Source organism: Eublepharis macularius, chromosome 8 (assembly GCF_028583425.1).
Source record: "Eublepharis macularius isolate TG4126 chromosome 8, MPM_Emac_v1.0, whole genome shotgun sequence".
Classification (NCBI taxonomy): domain Eukaryota; kingdom Metazoa; phylum Chordata; class Lepidosauria; order Squamata; family Eublepharidae; genus Eublepharis; species Eublepharis macularius.
In genome coordinates this window covers 56143129-56155467 of record NC_072797.1, presented here as the reverse complement: position 1 = coordinate 56155467, position 12339 = coordinate 56143129, and the positions used below count along the sequence as shown (strand labels likewise).

Sequence of the window (12339 nt, the reverse complement as noted above, 5' to 3'; positions counted from 1 at the left end):
CTTCAGGCCAGGTACCTAATGGATGCAGTTGTGTAACTGAAGACCTGTAAATAGAACTACTGACTTTTTTGGATAGAGTATAAGACTAGGATTTGGAAGAACCAGGTATGAGTCTCCTTTCTGCCACAGAAGCTCTTGGGCCAGTAACATAAACTCAGCCCAAACTATCTCACAGGGTTGTTGTGAAGATAAATTGCAAGAGAAGAGAAAAATGTAAGCCACTTTGGGTCCCCATTGCAGAGAAAAGGCAGGGTGTAAATTAATAATTAAAAAATCAATACTGAATCTGAAATGACAACTTCCTACAGAACAATTTATAAGTCAAATAATCATTTAACAGAATAAGATATTCAGTGTAATCTATTCTTCAGTTCTTAATAGAAAGACAAACTAGATTTAGTATATAACAGATACATTTGTTTGTTGACTACACTATCTGTACTGATTTCATATCCCTTTAGGAAATACATAGCTGTTTAGAAGAAAAATACAAACCAGTTATTTGCCTAAACAATTGCTAAATGCCCACACAAAATTAATACATACAATTTTCACATCTGAATAGAAAAGCTTTGACTCTTAAAAGCTTATACCCTGAAAGTCTTAATGGTTTCTAAAGTGCCACTGGACTCAAATCCTTTTGTTCTACTGCAGACCAACAGCTACCTGAAGCTAACTTCATGGTAAATTATATTTGATGTCCAAAGTGTGTGTGTGTGTGTGTGTGTTATTTGTGTTAAGGACAATCAAGAAAGCTGCAGTTTTGTCATTTTAGCTTCTAGGGAGTATTCAGGCATGATTTGATCTAGAACCCATTTATTTGTCTTTTTGGCCCTCCATGATATCCATAGAACTCTCCTCCAGATTTCAAATGAATTAATTTTCTTCCTGTCGGCCTTCTTCATTGTCCAACTTCCACATCCATACACAGTAATGGAGAATATCACAGTATGAATTATCTTGATCTTGGTCCCCAGCAACAGATCCTTGTCCTTATGGATCTTTTCTAGTTACCTCACGGCTGCCCTTACAAGTCTCAGTTAGAGATGAGCATGAACAGGAAAAAAAAACCCGAACATGATGTTCATTGTTCGTTGCCATCCATGAACAGGGACTCACGAACACTTACGAGCATGACCTGTTCACGAACATGTTCATGGTTGGATATTTGTGGGGGCCAGCAGGCTCTCCTCCAGCCATCATCCAAGTTTGGTCAAGATCCCTACTGCATCACTCCCAGAAACCCTACCTGAGCAGGCACCAGGAAAGGTACCAATAATAAATAATAGCTTGGCCCCAGAGCCTGGCAGCAGCCCTGGAACTTGAAGGGGTAGTTCCCTACCGCACCACTCCCAGAAACCCTACCTGATCAGGGAGCAGGAAAGGTACCAATAGTAAATAATAGCTTGGCCCCAGAGCCTGGCAGCAGCCCTGGAACCTGAAGGGGTAGAACCATATCCCACCACACACAAAGAAAACTCAAGCTCCAATGCACTCTATCAAAATGCCAACAGCAACTGTCTCTTCCTCTCCACTGTCTGCAAAGACTGGCCAGAGCTGGGAGCCCACCCCCCATGGTCTTTGCTTTCTTGTAACAAATTTGGAACTCCACACTTGGAAGGAAGACCTGCCTATCAAGCTAAACTGGGCTTAGATTGGGGTTTCCAGGGCAACAGCAGTTCAGACAGAGTTCAGACAATCCCTGCCTACGTTACCAAGGGAATTGATTGCAGGTGCCAGACTGTCTGGCTTGACGAACAGCAATGAACAAGGCTTGCAACAACCACCTGTTCATTTAGAATGGGGCCTCACAAACAGCTTGTTCGCGAACAGCAGATTGGGCTGTTTGTGGCTTTTTTTTGTTCGTATTGCTGTTCGTGCCCATCTCTAGTCTCAGTCTCCTGATTTCTTGATACAGATGTGAATACAAGAAATTAGTTTGACACTATGTGATTTATGATCACAATTTACAGGGCGGCTCATCACTGATATAATACACATATTCCTTTTTTAAACACATCCACCACAACACATTCCAGAAGCAATTTACCTTTGCTTCAATTAATCTATAATCTGGAGGGATGGTTTCTTCATCTTCTCCAAGTTTTTCATACTCCTTTTGTTTTGTTTTTTCCTACAGAATGAAGGGGAACAAGAACTGTCTCAATACACTTAACTTGAGGCTCTGACCAGTTACATGGGTTAAAAATAGTATATTTATAATACGGTAACCAAACATACAAAAGATGGAGTCATTTTCCTTTAATCTAGAAACATCATTTGGTTTTTCATCAAGTAAAACATAGCCTATTAGAATTATCTAGTTACACTGTTTATGCTATCTTTAGAAAATACTAACTGCTTGCAACGCAGAGCTTTATTCTTGAACTAAAAATAACTCCTGTGGCAGGATGGATGAACAACTACCCAGCAACAGAGGAGCCATAAGATCAAGGCTTCAACAACAAGTGGGAGCTGTGGCATAGTATAAGTTAAGATTTGACAGTTGGAAGTAGTCTGTTATAGATAAGAAGCTAGTTAGAGGGTCAGCCTAACAGAAGAAGTAAGGAAACTGTATAAGGACCAGATTTTATTAAGTCTTCCTATATTTCCTGGGTAATGGAACGTCTGTAAGATGTTACTAATTTGCAGCCAAGATGCTGTTTTTGCTTCTAACAACATTATTAAAGCCTAATTGGAAAGGGTTTTTTTCTTGGTATGTACAGTTTGAATGAGAAAAGATCATATTTCCACAATGCTTATATTTACTTCAGTTTGTATTACAACATTCTTAAGAATGAAGAGGAAAACCATCCAGTCGCCATTCAGTTTACCTCCCTCCTCCTGTTATCAGCTACAGGCTTGTGTGCATCGTTTTGCATCCAAGCCATGAATTCTATCCCAAACCATTTGTTCCCACCAGGATTCCCTCTACAGTGGGGAAGACAGAAAAGTTGCAAATTGTCAGGGTGATTCTAAACAGACTAGCTTAAGACTGTACTGTTTGTTACCTAGTACGGTGATTAGGTGAGATCCATGAGCAATAGCCAGAAGTTAACAATACACATAAGGCATAGTCACTATATTACCTTCAGTTTATCCACAGCTGGCTTTTTTTCTTCTAGATCAGGTTCTTTTCCCCCTAGACTTCCAGATAAGGCTTCCAACGCTTCATCAGGTATATGTGCGTTCTATAAATAACATTATTTTAGACCAATTCGGCCTTATTAGAACACATGGGAAGGAAAATTCTTAAACAGCTAATCTCAGACCAGCTGATACTAAATTTTACATATAAAAATAATAATATAAATGTCAAGTTAAGAACTAAAATGTCCTATTACAGTGATGCAGCTGAGTAGTCCAGTGGTTCTAGGGATCTGTGATCCATGGAGTTCGCCATGTTAGTCTGTAGTTGCAAAATAGTAAAGAGCCCAGCAGCACCTTTAAGGCTAACCAACTTATTTGTAGCATAAGCTTTCGAGAACCACAACTCTCTGACGAAGAGAGCTGTGGTTCTTGAAAGCTTATGCTACAAATAAGTTGGTTAGTCTTAAAGGTGCTAATGGACCCTTTACTATTCTAGGATCTGTGAAACTGTTCTCTCAGTACAGACTACAGACTTCAGATGAAATCCACCCATAACTGTTCACAGACTAACCCAATTAAAATGAACAGTGTCTGTTTTCACACTGCTCCTATTTATGTTTCAGATTTTTTAAAAGCACCCAGAAGACTATACCAACCATCATTATTCCTGATTATTCCAAATGCTTAGGGAGAAGAAATTTGAGATTGTCACATAACTCCATGTAAGTTCTATGTTGACAAGCTGTGCACAGTGCATGCACACTATAAAATGAACCATGCTGATTCTTAAAACTTTGGCCCTTCAGTGTTAACTTCTCATGATTACTCACTGGAGCAGTTGCCAATGGAGCTGACGATTGAACAGAAGAAACAGAAGTTGTGGGTATCACCTCTTCTTTGGGAGGTTTTTTAGGCTCAGCTGATGATGGCTTCGGAAATAAGATAAAGATGATGAATTTTGGTAACAGTTTATTGTTATACAGCATGTGTACTGTACTGTTTATACAGTAAAGTTATCTGTGATTATTACAGTTTTAAGCAATTTTTCATCTAAAGCGCTCACAGTGGTATATACATGGGACTCCCATCTTCTGTTGTATATTAGTTATGCAAGGTTTATTGTTATATAGCACATGTCTTTATGAGCTCAGCATAATCTTGACTAGAATTCTAGATATCTAAAGTTATCTGTGATTATTAGTTTTAAGCAATTTTTCATCTAAAGCGCTCACCGTGGTATATACATGGGACTCTTCTGTTGTATATTAGTGATGTTGACAAGCTCTGTACAGTGCATGCACACTATAAAATGAACCATGCTGATTCTTAAAACATGGCGCTTTGGCCCTACAGTGTTAACTTGCAATTACTCACTGGAGAAGTTGCCAATGGAGCTGAAGATTGAACAGAAGAAACAGAAGTTGTGGGTATCACCTCTTCTTTGGGAGGCTTTTTAGGCTCAGCTGATGAGGGCTTCGGAAATAAGATAAAGATGATGAATTTTGGTAACAAAGTTTATTGTTATACAGCATATGTCTTTATGAGCTCAGCATAATCTTGACTAGAATTCTAGATACCTAAAGCTATCTCTGATTATTTCAGTTTTAAGCAATTTTTCTTCCAAAGCGCTCACAGTGGTATATACATGGGACTCCCATCTTCTTGAATATTCCATCTTGATAGTTTAAGCTTCTCCCATGTGATGTCAGGATTAGGTCTATTTTCCATTTCTAAGCACTGCAGTATTCAACCGGAGGTACACTTTCCTTTTAATTGTACAAGAATATAGATGCAGCTGGAGCTCCCTCCCACCTCCACACCCGTGTCTGCATTTATTTCTAATCCTTACGAGATTACTCACTGTAGAAACTGCGGATACAGCAAGAGATTGCACTGGAGAACCAGCAGCAGAACTGTCCACTTTCTCCTTAGGCACTTTTGGGGGTTCAGCAGCTGCAGGCTTCTAAAACGGAACAGATAGTAAATGTTGATACCAATGGATATTATTACTTTGAGCACTGTCAGCAGTCAAATTTCTACCCTTATTTTGCTTCCATGCAAGCCTCTCCTGCATTTATGATGCACATAGATTTCTTTCACAGAACTGTTTTGCCTCTGGAGGTGTAGCAGGAACAAGCTGATTTAAATTCAGTGCTCCAGCCTGAAGAATACAAAGGTCCCTAATCAGTTGTAAAGTTAGGGAAGATGATCCAAATGACATTACTGATTTGTTCCCAAAGTTCAGCCTGGGTGCAATTCACAGTCCAAGCCAATAAGAGAGAGTTCAGAGTCCATATCCCAGGGAATGCAGCCCTTACTGAGAGTCATTATGCATTCAGGGAATGTTCTATGGACTGAGAGAGCAGTGGGTAAGTTGGCCTCACCACGACTCATTGCTTGTCTTAGCTTTCCCATCACGTTCATAGTATGAGTGGTTAGCTGGAGTGAAGAACCCCCAAAACAGACATAATTAATTCAACCTTAGCATGGGTACTTTCATCCATCCTGGTTGTAAGTCCACATAAATTGAGCATAGATAAGCCCCTCTGACAATAACCACAAGCAACTTAAATAAAAGGGAAAGAGAATTTAGGGAAACAATGAAATCCTGTGCTGTAATTAAAATTCTTTCATTTTATAATGTTGGCTTATAATATAATGAAATATCCTAGATTTCAAAATTTGCATCTTTCTGAACAAAAGATCAGCAAAGCTCACCTTAGACACATCAATAGGTTTTGATGGCTCTGATTTTTCTGCAGGAGGAGCAGGACAGACAAAATCTTTGGAAAATTCATCAGCTAATTCAGATTCACTAATAGGCTGTAAAGAAAGCAGGAAAATTTTGCTATTTAAAAAGTCAAAAAAATGTACAGACACAAATGTGCGATTTATTAATGAGCAATGGATAAGGAATCCACAAAGGAAACCTGAGTCAGAACAGCTAGGTGCAATTCAGCTGGATCTCTACTTGCAATACTCAGCATCATATGCATACTTCTGTGTTCCATTGGGAACTGCACACACAACACCAAACAGAAACTCAGTGATGTCAGCTTCCTGCTTCCCTTCTTTCACAGGATTCAGAACTACGAAACAGGTTAATGGCACTGGACAAACTGACACCACCAGTCCTCTGGTAGTCAGGTGACTACTGCTCATGTGTAAAAATCAACCCCCAAGACAGAAGCCTGGCTCTGCTACATTTAGAAACGATGGCCACCGGACTCACCTGGTGGCCGGTTTGCGGCCAATGGGCAGGGAGGAGGGCTGAGGCATGGCAGCCGCCATTGCTGCGGCTCGCCCAGCATCCCCTGGGTGAGCCGGTGGCTAATCAGTTTGAAATCCCAGCTGACCAATCAGCAGCGGCCGGGGACGTGCTGTGGGGGGCGGGGCCTGGGGTCCGACCTCAGGGAGGCAGTTCTCCCTCTGGTCTGGCAGCTGGGTATATTTTTAGCTGCCGCCCCACTTCCCTGCATTCTGCTCTCGGGCAGCGAAGAGAGCAGAAGGAAGAGCCAAAGAAGCAGCGCGGGCCTGGGAAGTGGCAGAAGAAGTGGCAAAGAGCGGCAACAAGCAGCTCGAGACTGAGGGGGAGAGGCTGGAGCTGAGCTTCACCCCGACTCAGCTTGGCTGTCTTGCTATGCTGCAGCCAGAGAAGGGGCTGAAGAAGCGGCGAAGAGCGGCCACAGCTGTCACGGGCTGGGCCAGCCCAAGCAGGGTGGTTCAAGTCCAAACCTTAAAGCCAAAGGGGAGTTCCAAGAGCAAAAGCCAAGTCAAACCGGTGGTCAGAGCACGAGATAAAGCCAGGAGTGAGTCCAGAGTCCAAAAGCAAGGTCAGGCACAGTCCAAGGTCAGTCACCGATAGTGTCAGGTCCAAAAGCAGGCACGGGCAAGGTTCACGAAACACGGAGTGGTTGCAAGCAGTAGACACGTTGCTTCCACGCCCAGCAGTTCCTCCAGACTGGCTCTTATAGCCAGGCGTGGTTTTCAGCCAGCTGCTGGGGCTCTATCCTGTCACTACTCATCATCACTCTCCAGCAGCTGCCGTTGGCTTAAGAGGCGAGCACTGCGCCGTCTCTCCTGCAGTTCCAGTCTCTGGCGCTGCCTGCGGCGTTCCTTGGGCGTGGGTGAACCTGGGGGGGTGGAGGCTCTTGGCTGCGCTGCACCTGTAGAAGTCCCTGGCTGAGCTTCCTCTGTAGTATTGGAGCTTGAGGGTGCTGGTGCCTCAGCTGCTGGCTGTAAGCTCTGATCAGCCAGCAGCTGTTGCTCCTGATTGCTGGCTTCTGCTGAATCAGGGCTAGGGCTGGCTACACAGGGCTCCTCTTCTCCAGAGGAGTCCTGGCTGGCTACACGAGGCTCCTCTCCTCCAGAGGAGACCTCACTCTCAGACTGGGCCATGACACCATCCCCCCTCCCAAGGCCCCCCCTCTTCTGCGGCCCGGGCAGCCCCGGTTTCTGAGGATAGGCCCGATGGAACTGTCGGACTAGACGGGGGGCATGGATGTTCACGGCAGGCTCCCATGAGCGGTCTTCCGGCCCATACCCCTTCCAGTCCACCAAGTACTGTACTTGCCCCCGCCGGCGACGTGAGTCTAGGATCCGGGCAACCTCATATTCCTCTTGCCCCTCGACGGTAATCGGAGGCGGAGGGGGCGGTGGCCCGGGATGGTGCGGGTCCGGGGGTGAAGCCGGGACTAGAAGGGACCGGTGAAACACAGGATGGATCGGGAGGGTTCGTGGTAGTTGCAGGCGGTAGGCCACAGGGTTCACCTGGTCTGTGATCACAAAGGGTCCAAGGAACCGGGCATCTAGCTTTTTGGAGGGCCGTTGGCTGCGGATATGGCGGGTGGATAACCAGACCCGATCACCCACAGACAAGGGAACACCAGGTTGCCGTTTCCGATCCGCAGCCTCCTTGTAGCTTCCCTTGGCAAGCTGGAGTTGTTCCCGCAACAGCTCATGCATGGATTGGAGTTCCTGGAGGCGATCATCAGCGGCTGGAATTCCCGACAATGGTGCTGTGCTAGGGAAGAAACGAGGGTGGTGGCCATAGTTTGCCATGAAGGGGGTCTGCTGGGTGGAGGAGTGCACTGCATTGTTATATGCGAACTCGGCCAAAGGCAGTAGAGCTAGCCAGTCATCCTGTTGATGGTTTGTGTAGCATCTCAGATATTGCTCCAGGGTTGCATTGGTGCGCTCTGTCTGCCCGTCAGATTGGGGGTGGTGTGCTGAGGATAAGTGGACTTGGGTGCCAAGAAGGTAGTGCAGGGCCTGCCAGAACCGAGAGGTGAATTGAACTCCCCGATCAGAAATTATATGATCCGGACGCCCATGGAGTCGAAAGATGTGCTGAAGGTACAGGTGTGCCGTTTCCTGAGCAGTGGGGGGTCCAGAACAGGGAACGAAGTGGGCCATCTTTGTGAACAAGTCCACCACCACTAGGATGCAGGTGTGGCCTTTGGAGCAGGGCAGGTCTGTAATGAAATCCATGGAAATAGTCCTCCATGGCACAGTGGGTGTGGGGAGTGGATGCAGGAGACCAGAAGGTTTGCCGGGGACGTCTTTGGCCCGTCTACACGTTTCACAGGCTGCCACATACCGGGCCACATCCGATTGCACCCGGGGCCACCAGAAGTCACGGGTCAAGAGATGAATTGTCTTGTGGCGGCCGAAGTGCCCGGCAGGTCTAGAATCGTGGACCAGCTGCAGTACCTTTGTTCGTAGAGAGCCTGGGGGTACATAAATCCGGCCTCGGTGGGTCAGTAGCCCCTCTTCCTCTGCAAATCCCTCTGCCTGGGGATGGGGAGATCCCCGGACGTTCTGGAGGTACTTCTGGGCAACGGGGTCCAGCAGCTGTTGAGTCTGTATCTCCTCCACCAGCCCCGGAGGGGGTTGCGTGGCGGCGAAAGTTTCTGGAGCCAGGATGGTCATTGGAGGTTGTTCCAGGTCGGGGGATGTGTTGTACTCTGGCTTTCGGGACAGAGCATCGGCCTTCTTATTCTGGGAGCTGGGAACATAGGTGATCCTGAAATCAAAACAGGAAAAGAACAACGACCAGCGGATCTGTCTCTGGTTGAGACGGCGGGCAGTTTGGAGGTGTTCGAGGTTCCGGTGGTCAGTGAGCACTTGGACTGGGTACCGAGCCCCCTCCAGATGATGCCGCCAAACCTCAAAGGCTGCCTTTATTGCCAGCAGCTCCCGCTCCCAGATGGTGTAGTTCCTTTCAGCGGGGGTCAGCTGGCGAGAGTAGTAGGCGCAAGGCTGTGGAGAGCTAGAGGGGGTTGCCCGTTGTGAGAGCACCGCTCCAATGGCGGTGCTGGAGGCATCTGCTTCAACTAGAAAGGGTAGCTGGGGATCCGGGTATCGAAGGACTGGTTGCGTGACGAAGCGTGTCTTCAGGGTCAGGAATGCCTCGCTGGCTTCCGGTGTCCAACGGAAAGGTTCTCAAGGCCGGAGAAGTCGAGTGAGAGGGACGGCTATGGATGCAAACTGGGGGATGAATTGCCGGTAGTAATTGGCAAACCCCAGAAATCGCTGCACATCCTTCCGAGAACGGGGGGCTTGCCAAGTCTGTACAGCCTCGACTTTAGCTGGGTCCATTTGGATTCCGTGGGGTGATAGCACATGGCCAAGGAATTCCACGGTAGGCCGGTGAAATGCACACTTTTCCAGTTTGGCGAATAGGCCATGCTGCCGGAGTCTTTGCAGCACCGTCCGCACATGCCGAGTATGTTGCGACGCATCACGTGAATAGATTAATATGTCATCCAGGTAAACAATGACAAACTGATCCAGGATATCTCGAAAGATGTCGTTCATCAGTCTCTGGAACACAGCTGGCGCGTTAGTCAGGCCAAAGGGCATTACCCGGTACTCGTATTGTCCATATCTGGTACTGAAGGCGGTCTTCCATTCATCGCCTTCTCGGATACGCACCAGGTTGTAGGCTCCCCGAAGATCCAGCTTGGTGTAGATCTGGGCTCCCTTGACTTGCTCCAAGAGGTCGGAGATCAGAGGCAGTGGGTACCGGTCGCGAACGGTGGTCTTGTTCAGGGCCCGGTAATCATTGCACAGCCGGAGTTCTCCACTTTTCTTTTTGACGAAGAGGACTGGGGCAGAGGTAGGCGAGGTAGAGGGCCGGATGAACCCTCGCTGCAGATTGGTGGTGAGGAAGTCCCGGAGTGCAGCCAACTCAGGCTCTGATAACGAGTACAGGCGTCCCACTGGCAGGGGGACTCCAGGAATCAAGTCTATGGCACAATCATATGGCCGATGAGGGGGAAGTTGGTCTGCTCCCTTTTCCTCAAACACATCTTCAAACTCTGCGTATTCCTCTGGCATCACAGAGGCCTCCTGTACAGCGGCTGCAATGGGACCTGGGCATTGATTTTCGTGTGGGCATGGGTCCCGGAAGCAGAGGTCCAACTGGCCCCACCGGATAACCGGGTCATGGCGGCAAAGCCAGGAAAGTCCCAAGACCAGCGGGAACTGAGGGATGCCTACCACATCAAAGCGGAGCCGTTCACGGTGCTGCTGGATCTGCAAGAGGAGGTCCTGGGTCTCCTTGACCACGGGCCCAGAACGTAGCGGTCGCCCATCAATGGCCTCAACTACGGTGGGGGTCTTTTTTGCCCGCAAGGGAATTCGGTGCTGTGCGGCAAACTTGGCGTCCATGAAGCAGCGGGATGCCCCTGAGTCTATCATGGCATACACAAATAGCCATCGACCATCAGGCAGGCACAGCTTTACTGGCACCAGGAAGGGTTCAGGAGGAACACTGGAGGCATTGGCCGTTCCCACAAGTTGTTTAGTGGGAGTCTGCTCCTGGACTATAGCTCGGGTCCTTCTTTTGGCAGGGCACCCATCGGCAAAATGGCCCACCCCACCACAGTACCAGCAGAGGTTGTGGGCATGACGCCTCGCCTTTTCCTCTGGAGGCAGGTGGGTAGAAGGCATGTTCAATGGTGTGGGTTCCGCTGTCCTTTCAGGCAAGGTCTGGGGCGGGGGTGGCTGGCGTAGCGCACGTGCTTGCCGCCGGCTCTCCAGTCGTCCATCAATACGGAGGCATAGGAGAATGAGCGCTTGCAGCCCTCCTGGTCGTTCAGATCGAGCCACTTCATCCAATACTGCGTCAGACAGTCCTTCCAGGTACTGGTCGACTAAGGCTGCTTCGTTCCAGTCCAAGTCCTGAGCCAGTAGCTGGAATTCAGTGGTATATTGGGCCACAGTCCCATCTCCCTGGGTGAGGGCACGTATTTTCTGGTTTGCTTTCACAGCTTTCAGTGGGTTTGCAAAGGCGGCGGTAATGAGAGCCACAAAGCTTGGAAAATCCCCCAGCAAAGGGGATTTGGCCAGTAACAAGGGTGTGGCCCATCTTGCTGCCTGCCCCTTTAACAGGCTGAGGATGAAGCCGACTTTGACTTGATCTGTGGGGAAGTCTCTAGCCCGGAGTTCAATATATAGCTGGCACTGGGCGAGAAATGCTGGGAATTCTTCCACATTGCCCTCAAAACTGTCAGGAGGCTTCACTGGGCATTTTGCAGGCAGAGGTGCAGCAGGGGCGGCAAGGAGAGTAGCAATCTGCTGCTGCAAAGTCACCAGTGCTTGGGTTAGTTGTAGTACCTGGTCCTGCAGCATTGCCAGGCTCCCTGGGGTGGGTGTTGCCATGTCCATGCCAGGGAGTTTTGGGTGGAAGCAATCTGTCACGGGCTGGGCCAGCCCAAGCAGGGTGGTTCAAGTCCAAACCTTAAAGCCAAAGTCAAAGGGGAGTTCCAAGAGCAAAAGCCAAGTCAAACCGGTGGTCAGAGCACGAGATAAAGCCAGGAGTGAGTCCAGAGTCCAAAAGCAAGGTCAGGCACAGTCCAAGGTCAGTCACCGATAGTGTCAGGTCCAAAAGCAGGCACGGGCAAGGTTCACGAAACACGGAGTGGTTGCAAGCAGTAGACACGTTGCTTCCACGCCCAGCAGTTCCTCCAGACTGGCTCTTATAGCCAGGCGTGGTTTTCAGCCAGCTGCTGGGGCTCTATCCTGTCACTACTCATCATCACTCTCCAGCAGCTGCCGTTGGCTTAAGAGGCGAGCACTGCGCCGTCTCTCCTGCAGTTCCAGTCTCTGGCGCTGCCTGCGGCGTTCCTTGGGCGTGGGTGAACCTGGGGGGGTGGAGGCTCTTGGCTGCGCTGCACCTGTAGAAGTCCCTGGCTGAGCTTCCTCTGTAGTATTGGAGCTTGAGGGTGCTGGTGCCTCAGCTGC

General features: G+C 48.3%; 1 protein-coding gene across 7 annotated transcripts in view; it reads right to left on the bottom strand.

Moving 5' to 3' along the window:
- Window positions 1-12339, bottom strand: part of CAST (calpastatin) — an 80333-nt gene that overhangs the window by 16933 nt on the left and 51061 nt on the right. For all 7 annotated transcript variants that reach the window (XM_054986455.1, XM_054986456.1, XM_054986454.1 and 4 more), the window contains 6 exons: window positions 5809-5913; window positions 4952-5053; window positions 4465-4563; window positions 3921-4019; window positions 3090-3191; window positions 2051-2134 (listed from right to left, as the gene is read on the bottom strand). In XM_054986455.1, coding sequence (XP_054842430.1) covers window positions 2051-2134; window positions 3090-3191; window positions 3921-4019; window positions 4465-4563; window positions 4952-5053; window positions 5809-5913 — 591 coding nt within the window. The remainder of the gene's footprint in view (window positions 1-2050; window positions 2135-3089; window positions 3192-3920; window positions 4020-4464; window positions 4564-4951; window positions 5054-5808; window positions 5914-12339) is intronic.